The following is an 18,497-nucleotide window of genomic DNA, read 5'->3' as shown; positions in this document are numbered from 1 at the left end:
TTATAATGTAGGTTCTCTCACAAATCCCGCAACAACAAACCAGGGATGAGCTTGAAGCACAGCCTAATTTGGAAGAAGTCAGCAATGCCATCAACCAACAAAAAAATAACAAAGCCAGCGGACCGGATGGGATCCCTGCTGAAATCTTTAAAGAGGGAGGACCTGAGCTGACACAACAACTCCACCAGCTCATAGAAAAAGTGTGGGTGACCGAGAAAATCCCAGCAGATTTCAAGGATGCCACCATCATCACCCTCTTCAAAAAAGGGGAAAGAACAGACTGTGGAAACTATCGAGGTATCTCCCTTCTAACCTCCTCTGGGAAAATCCTCGCAAGAATCCTTGCAAACCGCCTTCTGCCCCTCTCAGAAGACACCCTCCCAGAATCCCAGAACGGCTTCCGCTCTTCCAGAGGAACCGTGGACATGATCTTCACTGCACGACAGCTCCAAGGAAAATGAAGGGAACGAAATCAACCTTTGTACATGTCTTTCATTGACTTTACAAAGGCATTTGACACAGTGAATTGCAGCGCTCTCTGTGGACCATCCTCCAAAAAATCGGGTGCCCTAACAAATTTGTGAACGTCCTGCGGCTCTTCCATGATGACATGATGGCAACAGTTTTGGACAGCAGTGGCTCCCAAAGTGACCCATTTAAAGAGGAATCAGGTGTCAAACAGGGATGATGTGTTATCGCCCCAACCTTATTCTCCATCTTCATCGCTATGATACTTCACCTTGTTGATGGGAAGCTTCCCACCGGAGTGGAAATCATCTATCGGACAGATGGCAAGCTATTGAACCTCAGCAGACTGAAAGCCAAAACCAAGGTTATGACAACATCTGTTATAGAACTCCAGTATGCTGATGACAATGTCGTCTGTGCGCATTCAGAAGAAGACCTACAAGCCACTCTAAACACCTTCGCAGAAGTATACGAGAAGCTCAGCCTGTCATTGAACATCAAAAAAACCAAGGTGCTGTTCCAGCAAGCACCAGCCAACCCCTCTCCAATGCCAGTGATACAGCTTAATGGTGTAACATTAGAAACTGTTGATCATTTCTGCTACCTTGGCAGCCACCTCTCCACCAAAGTCAACATTGACACCGAAATACAACACTGCCTGAGCTCTGCGAGTGCAGCATTTTTCCGAATGAAGCACAGTGTTTGAGGACCGGGACATCCATAGGGATATCAAGGTGCTTGTTTATAGAGCTATTGTCCTCCCAACCCTGCCATATGCCTGTGAGACATGGACTGTCTACAGACGTCACATGCAACTCCTGGAACGATTCCATCAGTGCTGCCTCCGGAAAATCCTGCAAATCTCTTGGGAAGACAGGCGGACAAATGTCAGCGTGCTGGAAGAAACAAAGACCACCAACATTGAAGCGATGGTCCTCCGCCATCAACTCCGCTGGACCAGCCACGTTGTCCGGATGCCCGACCACCGTCTCACAAAGCAGTTGCTCTACTCCGAACTCAAGAACGGAAAACAGAATGTTGGTGGGCAGGAAAAGAGATTGAAAGATGGGCTCAAAGCCAAGCTGAGAACTGGGAAGCCCTGGCCCTTGACCGCTCCAGCTGGAGATCAGCTGTGACCAGCAGTGCTGCAGAATTCGAAGAGGCACGAATGGAGGGCAAAAGGAAGAAGCGTGCCAAGAGGAAAGCACGTCAAGCCAGCCCCGACCGAGACCGCCTTCCACCTGGAAACCAATGCCCTCACTGCAGAAGACGATGCAGAGTAAGAATAGGGCTCCACAGCCACATACGGACCCACAAGAATACTGGAAGACAATCCTCCTCAGAAAACGAGGGATCGCCTAAGAAGAAGAAGAATGTAGTGTTCCCTCGCTACTTCATGGTTTGCTTTTAGCGGACTCGCTGTTTCACGGGTTTTTGAAAATATTAATATAAAATATATTTTATATTTTATATAAAATATACTACATATTTATATAAAATTATATTTTATATAAAATATATTACATATTTACGTCAAGTGGAGGCCAGGGACCCCGGAAGTGTGGTGGTCTGAGATGCAGTGGGGAAGGCCTGCCTCCCTGGCCTCCACAGACCCTGGAAGTGCGGCGGCCTGAGATGCAGTGGGGAAGGGCTGCCTCCGTGGCCTGCTGCTGCCTGCGTGGCTCCGGAGGCTCTGTGGAAGCCAGGGAAGCAGGCAGGCCCTCTTGGAATGGGCCAGGAGGCAGGAAAGGAAGTGCGGGTAAGAAAATAATATATAAAATAATGTATAAATATTAAAATTAACATGGTGTCCCTACTTCGCGGATTTTCACTTATCACGGGGGGTCCTGGAATGGAGTGAGGAAACTATAGAAAAACCAACAACAAAGTCAAAAACAACATTATACTAAATGTCCTTTGACCAGAAGCTGGCCACTTGGAGTGCCTCTGGAGTTGCTGTGAGATGGTCCTCCATTGTGCATGTGGCAGAGCTCAGACCGCATTGTAGTAAGTGGTCTATGGTTTGCTCTTCTCCGAACTTGCATGTTGTGGACTCCATTTTGTGGCCTGATTTCTTAAAGTTGGCTCTGCATCTTGTGATGCCAGAGCGCAGCCTGTTCTAAGATCTACAGAGGTACTCGCAGGAACACCTCAGCAAGCAAGAGTCCAAAAGTGGCAGGTTAAAACATGGAACCTTAACTAGTGGCTGAGACCAGTTGAGAGACTCCCTCCTGGGCACACACAAGACTGGACGACTTGGAAGGTGCTGAACAGGCTGCGCTCTGGCACTATGAGATGCAAAGTGGAGTCCACAACATGTGAGTGTAGAGAAGAGCAAACCACAGACCACCTATTACAATGCAGCCTGAGCCCTGCCACATGCACAATGGAGGACCTTCTCACAGCCACACCAGAGGCACTCCAAGTGGCCAGTTAAATGTCAAAGGAAATTTAGTGTAATGCCAAATTTTGAACTTTGTTTGCGTTTTTAAATATAGTACATTACAACTGTACCCTCAATTTGCTTCTGATGCAATAAATAAATAGATTTTCCAATTTGGTACAACCCCTCCCAAAAATACTTTACGAATATGTGGTTATTTGCCTTGCCTTCTAATGTTGGGGAAGAGAGCAAGAAGAAAGTCAAAGGGAGCATCTGCATGGCACACTTGGTTGTCAATCACCTGCTCTGCTCCAATCCTGGCCTTCCCTTAGTCCCACCCCCAGCTGCTCAGGTGAGATTGCCCTCAGGTGCGCTGCCAGGAGCAGAGATAGAGCAACAGACGCCCAGGTAAGGGAAAGGCTCCTATCATTCTTACTGTTCTCGGCACTGCTTGATTTCTTGGCTTTCGCGAAAGGTACAACTGTTTGTGTTAAAGTTTGAGATTTGTTTCATTCCCCATCTCCCTCCCCTCTCACACCTTCCATTATTCCTTTCTTATTTCCCCCTACTTTCCTTCTTTCCCTCTCTCTCCTTCCTTCCCCCTTTTGTTTGTTCCTTCCTTCTTCTTCCCTCTCCTTCCTTCCTTCCCTCTCCTTCCTTCCATCCTTAGCTCTCCTTCCTTCCTTCCCTCCCTCTCCTTCCTTCCCTCCCTCCCTCTCCTTCCTTCCTTCCTTCCTTCCTTCCTTCCTTCCCACTCCTTCCTTCCATCCTTAGCTCTCCTTCCTTCCCTCTACTTCCTTCCTTCCCTCCCTTCCCCCTTTCTTCCTTCATTCCCTCCTTTTTTCCATCCTTCCTTCCTTCCTTCCTTCCTTCCTTCCTTCCTTCCTTCCTTCCTTCCTTCCCTCCCTCCCTCCCTCCCTCTCCTTTCTTCCATCCTTCTTTCCCTCTCTTTCCTTCCTTCCCTCTCCTTCCTTCCTTCCTTCCTTCCTTCCTTCCTTCCTTCCTTCCTTCCCTCTCTTCCTTCCTTCCCTCTCTTCCTTCCCTCTCTCTCCTTCCCTCCCTCTCCTTCCCCCTTCCTTCCTTCCTTCCTTCCTTCCTTCCTCCCTCCCTCCCTCCCTCCCTCCCTCCCTCCCTCCCTTCCCACTCCTTCCTTCCATCCTTAGCTCTCCTTCCCTCCCTCTCCTTCCTTCCTTCCTTCCTTTCTTCCTTCCCTCCCTTCCTTCCCTCTCCTTCCTTCCCTCTCCTTCCTTCCTTCCTTCCCTCCCTCTCTCCCTCCCTCCCTCTCCTTCCCCCTTCCTTCCTTCCTTCCTTCCTTCCTCCCTCCCTCCCTCCCTCTCTTCCTTCCTCCCTCTCTTCCTTCCTTCCTTCCTCCCTCCCTCCCTCCCTCCCTCCCTCCCTCCCTCCCTCCCTTCCTTCCCACTCCTTCCTTCCATCCTTAGCTCTCCTTCCTTCCCTCTCCTTCCTTCCTTCCCTCACTCCCTTCCTTCCCCCTTTCTTCCTTCATTCCCTCTCCTTTCTTCTATCCTTCCTTCCTTCCCTCCCTCTCCTTCCTTCCTTCCTTCCTTCCTTCCTTCCCTCCCTCCTTCTTTCTTTCCTTCCTTCCTTCCTTCCTTCCTTCCTTCCTTCCTTCCTTCCCTCCCTCTCCTTTCTTCCATCCTTCCTTCCCTCTCTTTCCTTTCCTTCCTTCCTTCCTTCCTTCCTTCCTTCTTTCCTTCCTGTCTTCCTTCCTTCCCACTCCTTCCTTCCCCCTTCCTTTCTTCCTTCCCCCTTCCTTTCTTCCATCCTTCCTTCCTTCCCTCCCTCTCCTTCCTTCCATCCTTCCTTCCTTCCTTCCCTCCCTCCTTCTTTCCTTCCTTCCTTCCTTCCTTCCTTCCCTCCCTCCCTCTCCTTCCTTCCTTCCTTCCTTCCTTCCTTCCTTCCTTCCTTCCTTCTTTCCTTCCTGTCTTCCTTCCTTCCCACTCCTTGCTTCCCCCTTCCTTTCTTCCTTCCCCCTTCCTTTCTCCCTTCCTTCCTTACTTCCTTCCCTCCCTCTCCTTCCTCCTTCCTTCCTTCCCTCCCTCCCTCTCTCCCTCTTCTTCCTTCCTTCCCAATTTCTTCCTTCGTTCCCTCTCCTTCCCATTATTCCTCCCTCCTTTTAGTCCTTCCTTCCTTCCCGCTTTCTCTATCCCTCCATCCCTTCCTTCTTTCCTTTCTCTTGTTTCTTTCTCTCTCTTTCCATGTGTTCTCTCCCTCCTTTCTTTCCTTCCTCCCTTACATTACCCCTTCCTTCCTTCTTTCCTTCCTTTATTCCTCTTCCTTTGTCTTCACTCTTTCTATCTCTTTCTCCATGCTTCTCTGATATTACGCCTCCCTTTATTCCTCCGTTTTTTCTCTTCTTCCCTTCTTCCTCCTCCTTTCCTTTCCTCAATGGCACTTACATCTCTTTTGCTTATTGGCATGGCATGGCTTCTCAAGGGGATTACTGGAATTCAAAGGGCCGGAAGACCTTGCTGTGGTGTTTTGTGTGTGTGTTATCAGGGTGCTGTCTTATCAGGGTGCAAAGAACACAAACGCAACTAATTAGCGAGAGGACTTATCTTGGCCAAGAAGGAAAAATCAGAAATCCTCAATTATGATCAAACGATCAACACATTGGGCCACTGCTCTCTGTACGCTGATACCACACAACCTCTGAAAGGTCCTTTGCTTTCTCTCTGGCTCCTCTTATGGGGCAAAATCAGGGCTAGGGGATGATGGGACCTGGATTGTCAGTTCCATAATTGACTGGCAGATGAGTTTGGCACAACTGGCAGCTATTTCACCTCCTTAGGAGTTGAAAATTTGCATGTATTCCTTGATGTGATTCACTCCTTTTTATTTATTTACTATCTTGGGGACACAGCGATGCCCGGGATATTAGAAAAAGGCATTGTTTGTTTTCGGATATTAGGTATTATCAGTTTTGGTGTGGGTGAACTACATTTCCCAGAATCCTCCCCAAACCTCTGCCAGTATTCAAAGTTGGCCGTACCACAGATGATGGGATTTGTAATACCTTCACCCGATTCAACTTCAACAGACCACTGCGACCCACATAGAATGACAGACCTAGACCAAACTTGGCACAGGCTCCCCATGACCAACAGAACAGAAGTTTGGAGGAAAGGGAGTTATAGTTCAACTGCATCCAAAGAAACTGTGACCCCCCCCCCCCCACTTACAATGGATAGGGACCAAACCTGCCACAGAGAAGCCCCATGAATAATCTATATATATAAAAAGGGAAAGGGCGTTCAATGGGGTGTAAATAGCAAGGAAGGAAGGAAGAAGAAAAGTGGGAAGGGGAAGGGAAGGTGTAGGAAGGAAGGAGAAGTTGAGAAGGTATATGAAAGAAGAAAGGAAGAAAAGAAAGAAGAAAGGGAGAGAAGGAGGATGGGAAAGATGGGAGAAAGGAAGGAAGGAAGAAGAAAGGAGGGAAGGGAGGGTGTATGAAGTAAGGAAGGAGAAGTTGAGAAGGTATATGAAAGAAGAAAGGAAGAGAAGAAAGGAAGAAAAGAAAGAAGAAAGGGAGAGAAGGAGGATGGGAAAGATGGGAGAAAGGAAGGAAGAAGAAAGGAGGGAAGGGAGGGTGTATGAAGGAAGGAGAAGTTGAGAAGGTATATGAAAGAAGAAAGGAAGAAAAGAAAGAAGAAAGGGAGAGAAGGAGGATGGGAAAGATGGGAGAAAGGAAGGAAGGAAGAAGAAAGGAGGGAAGGGAGGGTGTATGAAGGAAGTAAGGAAGGAGAAGTTGAGAAGGTATATGAAAGAAGAAAGGGAGAGAAGGAGGATGGGAAAGAAAGGAGAAAGGAAGGGAGGGAGGGAAGGTGTATGAAGGAAGGAGAAGATGAGAAGGTATATGAAAGAAGAAAGGTAGGAAAGAATGAATACAGAGAGAGAAGGAGGATGGGAAAGAAGGGAGAAAGGAAGGAAGGAGGAAAGGAAAGAAAGAAAAAAGAAGGGGAAGGGAAGGTGTCGGAAGGAAGGAAGGAAGGAAGGAAGGAGAATTTGGGAAGGGGAAGAGAGGAACAAAAAGGAAAGGAAGAAGAGAAAGGGAAGAAAAAGAAAGAAAAGGAAGACTGGAAGTCAAGAGCGAAGGAAGGAAGGAAAGAGATAGAGAGGGAAGAAAGGAGAGAAAGAGGAAGGGAAATAAAAAGGGAGGAGGAAGGAAAGAGGAAGAGAAGGAAGGAGGAGAGAAGGAAAGAAAAAAGGGAAGGGAGGAAAGACGGAGCAAAGGAAGAAGAGAAAGAGGGAGGGAAGGAAAGAAAGAGAAGAAAGGATGGGAGCAAAAAGCTAAGGAAGGAAGTAAACAGGTAGAGAAGGAAGAAAGGAAAGAAGAAAAGGAAATGAAGGAAGGACTGAAAGAAGGAGAGAAAGAGGGAGAGAAGATTGGCCACAGCAACGCGTGGCGGGTAAAGCTAGTAATAATATAATAATAAACTTTATTTATACCCTGTCACCATCTCCCCCAACAGGGACTCAGGGCAGCTTACACAAGGCCAAGGCCAAACAACATATTACAGCAAAATAAAACCAAAACATAAGTAACAACATCATACTTACATTAAACATATGAATACATTAGCAATATAACATTACAATAAACACAATCACAGTGACAGTGGGAGGGCCACATATGCAGGATAAATGTTTTAAAACTTGGGTGAGATAAAGGAGCAAGTTATTTGCAAAAGGGAGCTCATAAAAACAGGGTTATGGAACCAAGGTTTCCCACGGGGGGGGGGGGGGTGTACTCCAGTGACAGAAGCATTGAGAGAAGCAGTAGTGTCATGTTGTATACCTACTCACCAAAGGCGCAGCGGAAGAGCCAGGTTTTAAGGTTCTTTTTAAAGGTTTCTAGGGTAGGGGCTTTCCTGATCTCTCCAGGTAACTCATGAGTTCCAGAGTTGGGGGGCCACAGAGAAGAAGGCTCCTTCCCTTGTGCCCACAAGATGAGCTTGTGAAACTGGCAGGGGCAAAAGGAGGACCTCCTCCAAAGATCAAAGGGTCCGGGTTGGTTCATAGGGAGAGATACGGTCATGAAAGTAGGCAGGTCCCAAACCATTTAGGGCTTTATAGGTGATATCCTGTACCTTGAATTGGGCCCAGAAAATAAATGGCAGTCAGTGGAGCTCCTTAAACAAGGGGGTCAACCGCTCTCTGTAACTAGCCCCAGGTATTAATCTGGCTGCTGAAAATTGGACAATTTGTAGTTTCCAGGCTGTCTTCAAGGGTAGCCCTATGTAGCGTGCGTTGCGATAGTCCAGTCTAGAGGTAACTAAGGCATGGACCACCATGGTCAAGTCAGACTTCATGAGGTAAGTGTGCAGATGGCGGATGACCAACTGAACATACTGCAGGGGTTTCTGGGAATTGGCCTTGATTTTGGGAGTTGTAGTTCACCTGCATCCAGAGAGCACCGGACCCAACCAATGATGTATCTGGAACAAACTTGGCACACAGACCCAATATAGCCAACTGTGAATCACCAGGACATGAGGTGGGTCATGAGGGAGTCTGTGTGCCAAGTTTGGTCCAGGTCCATCATGCACAGGGGTTGTAGTGGTCTCTGGGAGTGCGTGATAACTCCCATCCTTCATGGTCCATCCTTCCCCAAACCCCACCAAGGTGTAAAGTGGGTCATGGGGGTTCTGTGTGCCAAGTTTGGTGCATATCCATTATTTGTAGGGGTCGCAGTGGTGTCTGGGAGTGAGTGAATGTACTACAAACCCCATCATCTGTGGTCCATCCTCCCCCAAACCCCACCAGGACATAAAGTGGGTAATGGGGGTTCTGTGTGCCAAGTTTGGTCCAGATCCGTCTTTTGTGAGGGCCGCAGTGACCTGTGGAAGTGGGAGCCAATCGGAAAGCAGGCACATACACTGCCGCATACAAACGTACACACATACAAACACTGACTTTTATTATATACAGGGTATATAGAAAATATAGATCTATATAAATAAAAATGTAATGTTCGTTTGTGCGATTAACAGAACTCAAAAACCACTGGATGAATTGACACCAAATTTGGACACAAGACACCTAACAACCCAATGTATGTCCTTCACTCAAAAAAATTGATTTTGTCATTTGGGAATTGTAGTTGCTGGGATTTATAGTTCACCTACAATCAAAGAGCATTCTGAACCCCACCAATGATGGAACCGAACCAAACTTGGCACACAGTTCTCACATGACCAATTGAAAATGCTGGAAGGGTTTGGTGGGCAATGTCCTTTGGTTTTGGAGTTGTAGTTCACCTACATCCAGAGATCACTGTGGACTCAAACAATGATGGATCTGGACCAAACTCTACACAAATACTCAATATGCCCAAATCTGAACACTGGTGGAGTTTGGGGAAAATAGAATCTTGACATTTGGGAGTTGTAGTTGCTGGGAATTATAGTTCACCTACAATAACAGAGCATTCTGAACCCAACCAACGATAGAATTGGGCCAAACCTCCCACACAGAACCATGTGGTCCACAGCAACGCGTGGCAGGGGACGGCTAGTATACATAATATATAGATAGATAATAAATTTGTACAGATAGATAATATAGATATATAGATAGTAATTCTTTCACACTGCTGCACCCATCATCCCCAGTGTCCCCCAATGGGAATTTTGGGCACTGCAGTCCCTTGGAGATTGGGTCCCTTTGGAGCTCTGGGAGTTGCAGCTTTGTAAGGTCCTTATAGCCCTCTCTTCGACAACACCAACTCCCAGGTTTCCATGGAAGGAGCATCCCAAGTGGAACGAAAGTGGTGCAGAAGAAGAGATTCCCCACCGTGAAGGGTTAACCCTCTCTGGCTTCTCCCTGCCCTTGCAAAGGTACTGTTTGCTTTGGATATCCCTTGTGCAGTGTTTTGTTTTCTCCTGCCTCCGAGCAACTCAAACAAGGCTGGGGAAGGCAACCCTGTTTGCTCAGGACAGAAATAAATGATAATAATAACTTAGAGGCCAAACTTTGGGGCGTAAAGGACAAAGGAGAGTTCTACTTCAGTGGGGCGGAGGTTATGATATAGCGGGTTTGGGAGGCAAAGCCGGTTTGGCCTGGTGAGGATTTGGGAGGGGATCCACACCGTAAATCCCGAAGCCACTGGACAGATGGGAATTATGACTTGGGCTTTGCATTACTGTAACCAGGCATGGGCCAACTTGGGCCCTCCAGGTGTTTTGGACTCCAACTCCCACAATTCCTAACAGCCTACCGGCTGTTAGGAATTGTGGGAGTTGGAGTCCAAAACACCTGGAGGGCCAAGTTGGCCCATGCCTGCTCTATAAGATCCCTATGACTTATACTACACTATATTGTTGTTATTGCACACCTTTTCTCCCAATCTTTGTCAAAAATGGGACTGCGCTCTCCGTGGTGCTGAAGGCATCATCCATGGGAATTGGGCCAACTCCTTGGCACGCTTGTGCAGGCCTGAGGCCGAACGTGGGCCGAAGCAGAACCGCTTGCTGGAGGCAACAGGGAAATCACAATCCTTCTGCCTTCTCTTTACATTGCACGGATTAAAAGGGGAGTGCCTTGCATAGCTAAACGCTTTGACACCCAGATGAGCCACAAGTAACTTTCTCCCTTTTTTTCCCCTGCCGGACCTGATCTTCTGGTTTCTCGGGATGCCCTTCGGCGGTGTCTGCAAAGGGCAGGGCCTTCATGGTCCATCTCCTGCGAAACCAAGGCGTGCTTCAAGAAATGTCCCTGAAACCAGGCATCCTGAACGTGGCCTTGACCTCGAACCCAGAGCACTCTCCTTCCAGTTCCTTTCTGTTGTCCGCAGCTCACAAAGCCACGGCAGGCCCCATTTCCATCCACAAGGCAACAGTTGAGAAGGGGCAATGGAGGCACAAGGTGTTTAGAGATGCATTTATTTAGGTTCTTGTAGGTTTTTTTCGGGCTATAGGGCCATGTTCTAGAGGCATTTCTCCTGACGTTTCGCCTGCATCTATGGCAAGCATCCTCAGAGGTAGTGAGGTCTGTTGGAAATAGGAAAATGGGTTTATATATCTGTGGAATGACTGGGGTGGGGCAAAGAGCTCTTCCATGCTGAAGCTAGGTGTGAATGTTTCAGCTGACCACCTTCATTAGCATTTGAAGGCCTGGCTGAGCCTGGGAAAATGTTCTGTTGAGAGGTGTTAATCTGAGCCTGGTTGTTTTCTCTCTGCTGTTTTGCTGTAGTAATTTTAGAGTTTTTTAATACTGGTAGCCAGATTTTGTTCATTTTCATGGTCTCTTCCTTTCTGTTGAAATTGTCCACATGCTTGTGGATTTCAATGGCTTCTCTGTGTAGTCTGACATGGTGGTTGTTGGTGTGGTCCAGCATTTCTGTGTTCTCAAATAATATGCTGTGTCCAGGCTGGTTCATCAGGTGCTCTGCTATGGCTGACTTCTCTGGTTGAAGTAGTCTGCAGTGCCTCTGATGAAATCACACCAAATTTGGCAACAAAACGTCTCACAACACAAGGAATGACCATCACTCAAAAAATTATGATTTTGTCATTTGGGAGTTGTAGTTGCTGGGATTTAGTTCACCTACAATCAAAGAGCATTCTGAACTCCATCAATGATGGATTTGAACCAAACTTTACACACAGAACTCCCATGACCAACAGAAAATACTGGATGGGTTTGGTGGGCATTGACCTTGAGTTTGGGAGTTGTAGTTCACCTACATCCAGAGAGCACTGTGAACTCAAACAATGATGGATCTGGACCAAACTTGGCACAAGCACTCAATACGCCCAAATATGAACACAGATGGAGTTTCGGGGAAATAGACCTTGACATTTGGGAGTTGTAGTCACTGAGATTCACAGTTCATCAAAGAGCGTTCTGAACCCCACGAACAACAGAATCGGGGCAGACTTCCCACACTGAACCCCAATGACCAACAGAAAATACTTAAGGCCATCCAATCCAACTCCCTTCATCAGGGCAAGAAAACGTAATCAAAGTCCTCCTGTCAAAGAGTCATCCAGCCATAGGTAGAATAGAATAGATAGGTAGATAGATATGATTCACACACACACAAATATCATAGATTTGAAAGGGACCCTTAAAGAAGGACAAATGATATCTTGCATGTTCCAGGGTGGGCAAACCAGACACTCTCCACATCAACACTGATAAAGAAACAGCAAGAAATACTGTTTACCCACAAGCAGAAAGACATTACATATATTAGACACTTTCTCATTACTTTATTTTCCAGATCAACAGACTGGGCCACAGCAACGTGTGGCAGGGGACAGCTAGTCACTCATAAAAAACTGAAAAACACAGTGGAAGGAATTTAAAAAGCAACCCCCCCCCCCAAAAAAAAAGATGTTACAGCACATGCGCAAAACAACTCCCCCTGGCAAACACACACACACACACACACACACACACAAAATAGCATATCCACACTCTCTTTTGGACTACAGCTCCCAGCATCCCCAAGACCAAGGCCTTTAGAAGAGGGGGATGATCCAAATCCTCTGCTTCCAAGATGGAAGCTTTCTTCTCCTTGGATTTTTTTGAGAGCATCCCAATCCCTGCGTATTTCCAATTTCCTATTCATGGACTGCAACTCCCAGCAATCCACCAGATAGATAAGATAGATAGATTACATAGAGATAGGTAGGTAGGTAGGTAGGTAGGTAGGTAGGTGGGTAGGTAGGTAGATTGATCAAGACTGATGGGAGTTGCAGTCCAAGAATAGGTAGAGAAAGAAGAAAGGGAAGTAAGGAGAGAATGAAAGAAAAAAAGGGAAGAAAGGAAGGAGAGAAAGAAAGGAAGGAGAGAAAGAGGGAAGGAAGACTGGCCACAGCAATGCATGGCGGGTACAGCTAATAATAATAATAATAACAATAACAACAACAACAATAACAATAATAATAATAATAATAATAATAATAATATGCTTTATTTATATTCTGCCCTATCTTCCCGAGGGGACTCAGGTCAGATTACAGTACACATGCAATGGAACTGAAGCAAAGTTGTCGTTTGGTGAAATATTGAGTGCATCCGTACTGTAGGATGAATGCAGTTTGGCACCACTTTTAACCACCACTGGGAGTTGTAGTTTTACAAGGTCTTTCACCTTGCCAGGATTCCAGAGCCTTCAAGCTTGGCAGTTAAAGTGGTGTCAAACCAGATGAATTCTGGAGTGTAGATGACACTTGCTATTTTACGGCATCACCTGCATCCTGTGTCACATTCCCCCCTAAAACTAATTATTTTAAATCCCGAATTTAAAACTAATGAGCATTGGAGCCCGGGTTCGAATCCTGCCTGGCTTTACTTTTGTTTTAGGGGCCAGAACAACCTTTTCCGTAACAGAAAGAAAAATAAATATGCCTTGGAGTGTACTCAAGAGGCAAATCCGCAAAAGCAGGGCTGTCCAGACCTTTGCATTAATCTCTTTCTCACTCTTGCTTTGGCCAAAGAAAACTCTCGATTCTTTTCTTAAGAGATTTCCATCTGCAGATAATTTCCGCATTGGCAGCTGGGGTGCCTTCGTGGAAGAACGCGTCTTGCCCCTCCTTTGCCAAGAGATATCTCATCTTGAATAAGTCACAGGGACAGTTCGACATTGTGCTGTGCTTAATATAATATAATATAATATAATATAATAATGGCGCTCCATGCAGTCATGCTGGCCACACGACCTTGGAGGTGTCTACGGACAACGCCAGCTCTTCGGCTTAGAAATGGAGGTGAGCACCACACCGCAGAGTCAGACATGACTGGACTAAATGTCAGGGGAAAACCTTTACCTTTACCTAATATAATATACTAGCCGTCCCCTGCCACGCATTGCTGTGGCCCACATGGGGGTTCTGGATGGGAGGTTTGGCCCAATTCTATCATTGATGGGGTTTAGAATGCTCTGTGATTGTAGGTGAACTATACATCCCAGCAACTACAACTCCCAAATGTCAAGATTCTATTTTCCCCAAAGTCCATCAGTGTTCACATCTGGGCATATTGAGTCTTTGTGTAGAGTTTGGCCCAAATCCATCATTGTTTGTGTCCACAGTGCTCTCTGGATGTAGGTGAACTACAACTCCAAAACCAAAGTACACTGTCCACCAAACCCTTCCAGTATTTTCTGTTGGTCATGGGAGAAGTGTCTGCCAAGTTTGGTTCAATTCCATCCTTGGTGGGGTTCAGAATGCTCTTTGATTGTAGGTGAACTATAAATCCCAGCAACTACAACTTCCAAATGTCAAGATTCTATTTTCCCCAAACTCCACCAGTGTTCACATTTGGGTATATTAAGTATTTGTGTAGAGTTTGGTCCAGATCCATTATTGTTTGAGTCCACAGTGATCTCTGGATGCAGGCGAACTACAACTCCAAAACCAAAGGACACTGCCCATCAAACCCTTCCAGTATTTCCTGTTGGTCATGGGTGAACTGTGTGCCAAGTTTGGTTCAATTCCATCGTTGGTGGGGTTCAGAATGCTCTTTGATTGTAGGTGAACTATAAATCCCAGCAACTACAATTCCCAAATGACAAAATCATTTTTTTTGAGTGAAGGACATACATTGGGTTGTTTGGTGTCTTGTGTCCAAATTTGGTGACAATTCGTTCAGTAGTTTTTGAGTTCTGTTAATCCCACAAACGAACATTACATTTTTATTTATATAGATGAAGGAAAAGCCATTGTTTTCAAAATCCAGCAATTCACCTGGCTCAGGAAATCCCCTCATGCTAATCCCCTAACAAAAGGTATCACCACACCCATTTGCATGGACAATAAATGAATGCCCTCTCTTCCTGGACCTTGGGGGAGGTCCAATGCCAGACCATCCAGGATAATCGTTGGTGGGGTTCAGAATGCTCTTTGATTGTAGGTGGACTATAAATCACGGTAACTACAACTCCCAAATGTCAAGGTCAATTTCCCCCAAACTCCATCTGTGTTCATATTTGGTCGTATTGAGTGCTTGTGTCAAATTTGTTCCAGGTCCATCATTGTTTGAATCCACAGTGCTCTCGGGATGCAGGTGAACTACAACTCCCAAACTCAAGGTCAATGCCCACCAAACACTTCCAGTATTTTCTATTGCTCATGGGAGTTTTGTGTGCCATGTTTGGTTCAATTCCATCGTTGATGGCGTTCAGAATGCTCTTTGATTGTAGGTGAACTATAAATCCCAGCAACTACAACTCCCACATGACAAAATCATATATATAATTTCTCCAGCTGTGTAGGGTGTAGGCATCCCATGATAATGCGGCATGTCTCATTAAGAGCCACATCCACTGTTTTAACATAGTGAGATGTATTCCATATTGGGCCTGCATAGTCAGCAGCAGAGTAGCCAAGTGCAAGGGGAGATGTCTTTACAGTGTCTGGTTGTGATCCCCAGGTTGTGCCAATCAGCTTTCGTATGATATTATTTCTAGTACCCATTTTTTGTTTGATAGTCAAGCAGTGCTTCTTATAAGTCAGAGCACCGTCCAGAGTGACTCCCAGGTATTTGGGTGTGCTGCAATGCTCCAGTGGGATTCGATTTTATTATTATTTACTATTTTATATTGCTTATTTTATTTGTTATTTTATATATTTTGTTATGGTGTATTTTTTAGTTATTTTGTGTTTAACCATGTTGTATTATTTTGGGCTTGGCCTCATGTTAGCCATCCTGAGTCCCCTTTGGGGAGATGGTGGCGGATTATAAATAAAATTATTATTATTATTATTATTATTATTATTATTATTATTATTATTCTCAGGTAAGCCTCAGAGCTCGAGATGCTTGTCTGTTCTTAAGGTGAAAAGCACATGTCTGCATTTTAGATGGATGAGGAATCAGCTGGTTTTCCATTTAATAAGCAGTAAGAGCACCTAAAGCTTCTGATCAACCATTTCAAAGTTCCCAGCTTGGGTGATGATGGCATGATCATCAGCATAGATGAAACTCTCTGTCCCTTCTGGCAGTTTTAGGGGTTGTCTGCATATTAGATGGATTAGGAATCAGCTGGTTTTCCTTGTAATAGGCAGTAAGAGCACCTAAAGCTTCAGAGAGCTTCTGTTCAACCATTTCAAAGCTCCCAGCTTGGGTGGTGATGGCATGATCATCAGCATAGATGAAACTCTCTGTCTGTTTTAGGGGTTGTCTGCATGGACATAGAGCATCTTTGTTTACAAACAGAGCTCAACACATAGTTGCTCACTGTGACCTTGTGGCTAGAGGTTCCTCAGGTCTTGTTTGCAATGTCTCCATGTCTCTTCATCAGCAACGGGACCCATTTTTCCTACTTCCAACAGACCTCACTACCTCTGAGGATGCTTGTCATAGATGCAGGCGAAACGTCAGGAGAAAAATTGCCTCCAGAACATGGCCATATAGCCCGGAAAAACCTACAACAACCCAGTGATCCCGGCCATGAAAGCCTTCGACAATACATTGAGACACAATGTGTTGCTGCTAATGGCGTTCTTGCGGCTGGGAGTCCCACAAGCAAACCGCTTCTTGCTTTGAGTTTTCAGGGGGCGGGGGTGCTACTAAAAATGGGGCTGAGCTTATATGGCAGTCCCAACTATGGGGCTCAAGGCATGGCACTGCAAATAGTGAGAGTCTCATACAGTCTCTGGTCAAAACAAGTACCCAAATGATGCTCGGTTTGTGATCCTGTGTCTGTGAGGCTGGAAAGCATGGGCTCACAATCTCTGCTTCTTTCTTCCAGGGTCAGGATGGTCCGGGGCTGGCCCTACAAGCTGGAAGTCATCGGCCTGACCTTGGTGGGCTTCACCGGCTTCTTATTCCTCCTTCAAAGTGACAAAGGCCCAACCGTCCAGAAGGAGGTAGCCATAGAGACCTGGATACCCGGCCCCGAAACCACGAGGCAGGCCCTTCGATCTGCTTGCCGTGCAAACACCTCAGTGGCCAACATTTCCGGCTTTGCTGACCTTCCAGCTCATATCCAGGATTTCCTGCGCTACAAACACTGCCGGGACTTCCCCCTTTTGTTGGACACGCCGCAAAAGTGTGGCCGGACGGAGGTCTTCCTGCTGCTGGCCATCAAATCCTCGCCAGGGAACTACGAGCGCCGGACTGCCATCCGCCAAACATGGGGCCAAGAGCGGACCTTCCAAGGGGTCCACATCCGGAGGGTGTTCCTCTTTGGCGTGGCCCCTGACACCCGTGAATCCACAAAGCTCAACCGCCTCCTAGAGCTGGAGGCCTCCGACTTTGGGGACGTCCTACAGTGGGACTTCTGGGACACCTTCTTCAACTTGACCCTCAAGCAGGCCCTGTTCCATAGCTGGCTAGCGGAGCGCTGCCCAACAGCCAGGTTCATCTTCAACGGTGACGACGATGTCTTCGCCAACACGGACAACATGGTGCGTTACCTTTCGGGGGTCCCTCCGGGCCACCTCTTTGTGGGGCAACTCATCGCCCACGTGGGCCCCATCCGAGAGAAGTGGAGTAAGTACTACATCCCGGAGCAAGTGACTGCCGCCAAGAACTACCCTCCCTACTGCGGTGGAGGGGGGCTCTTGATGTCTGGCTACACAGCTCACGCCGTCCACGAAGCCTCGCAAGCTCTAGAGCTCTTCCCAATCGACGACGTCTTCCTGGGCATGTGCCTCCAAAGGGCCGGCCTGGCACCCGCCTCGCACTCAGGCATGCGGACTGTGAGCCTGAGAGTCCCCTCCAGTAACCCCTCTGCTTCCTTTGACCCCTGCTACTACCGGGAACTGCTCCTGACCCATCGCTTCCAGCCCTATGAGATGCAGCTCATGTGGAGGGAGATCCACTCCAAAAGGCTCCGGTGCGGGAAAAAGGTGGTTGTCTACCCCAAAATTTGAGGGAAGAAGAGAAGAAGAAAGGAAAGAAGAATAGGCATCCCAAAGAGAAACTCGGCCCCCATCTCCTTCTAAGGAAGCTCGGGATCAATTAAAATGGGGACCCATTTAGTCCAGGAATGCAAGGATGGATATATATCAGGCATGGGCCAACTTCAGTATTCCCTCCAGGAGTTTTGGACTTCAACTCCCACCATTCCTAACAGCCTCAGATCCTTTCCTTTTCCTCCTCAGCCACTTAAGGAGAATGATTTAATGAGTGTCTATTAAACAACAAGATTTTTTACCTTAGGTCAGTTCAGGCAATGCTATGTTAGTTTAACAGACACCCATGAAATCATTTTCCTTGTTTAATAGACACCCATGAAATCATTCTCCTTGTTTAATAGACACCCATGAAATCATTCTCCTCAGCCGCTTAAGGAGAACGATTTCATGGGTGTCTATTAAACAACAAGTTGTTTACTTTAAGCTCAGTTCAGGCAACACTACTTTAGAGTGAGAAGTTATGCCCGAGTTCTCTTGTTGTGTATTGTGTATATATATTTTCTTCTATTTTCTAAATTGAATTATATACAGTGAGTCCGCTGTATCTGCAGTCTCCAGATCTACAGATTCAAATGTCAATTTCAAATACACCATAGAAACGGTTATTAGTAATTAGTAAGTTGTGTCTAATTCATAAGTTTTGTATATGCCAGGCATGGGCCAACTTTGGCCTTCCCTCCAGGCGTTTTGGACTTCAACTCCCATCATTCGTAACAGCCTCGGGCCCTTTCCTTTCCCCCCTTCAGCTGCTTAAG

General features: G+C 46.5%; 1 protein-coding gene across 1 annotated transcript; it reads left to right on the top strand.

Annotated features, from left to right (window-relative positions):
- Positions 1-3,085: 3,085 nt before the first annotated feature.
- On the top strand, positions 3,086-17,814 carry LOC132763922 (N-acetyllactosaminide beta-1,3-N-acetylglucosaminyltransferase 3-like). Its single transcript, XM_060757750.2, has 2 exons — positions 3,086-3,259; positions 16,572-17,814. The coding sequence occupies exons 1-2, from the start codon at positions 3,129-3,131 to the stop codon at positions 17,695-17,697; spliced, it is 1,257 nt and encodes a 418-aa protein (XP_060613733.2). The 5' UTR covers positions 3,086-3,128; the 3' UTR covers positions 17,698-17,814.
- Positions 17,815-18,497: the final 683 nt, after the last annotated feature.

This window comes from Anolis sagrei, chromosome 11 (genome assembly GCF_037176765.1).
Source record: "Anolis sagrei isolate rAnoSag1 chromosome 11, rAnoSag1.mat, whole genome shotgun sequence".
NCBI lineage: Eukaryota > Metazoa > Chordata > Lepidosauria > Squamata > Dactyloidae > Anolis > Anolis sagrei.
This window is presented reverse-complemented; position numbering and strand designations above follow the sequence as displayed.

What these genes read in the sequence shown, in the direction of transcription:
- LOC132763922 (XM_060757750.2), top strand. Translation starts at nt 3,129, where the DNA reads ATGGCACACTTGGTTGTCAATCACCTGCTCTGCTCCAATCCTGGCCTT. An exon ending in ATAGAGCAACAGACGCCCAG is followed by an intron (nt 3,260 to 16,571) that starts GTAAGGGAAAGG and finishes TCTTTCTTCCAG; the next exon opens with GGTCAGGATGGTCCGGGGCT.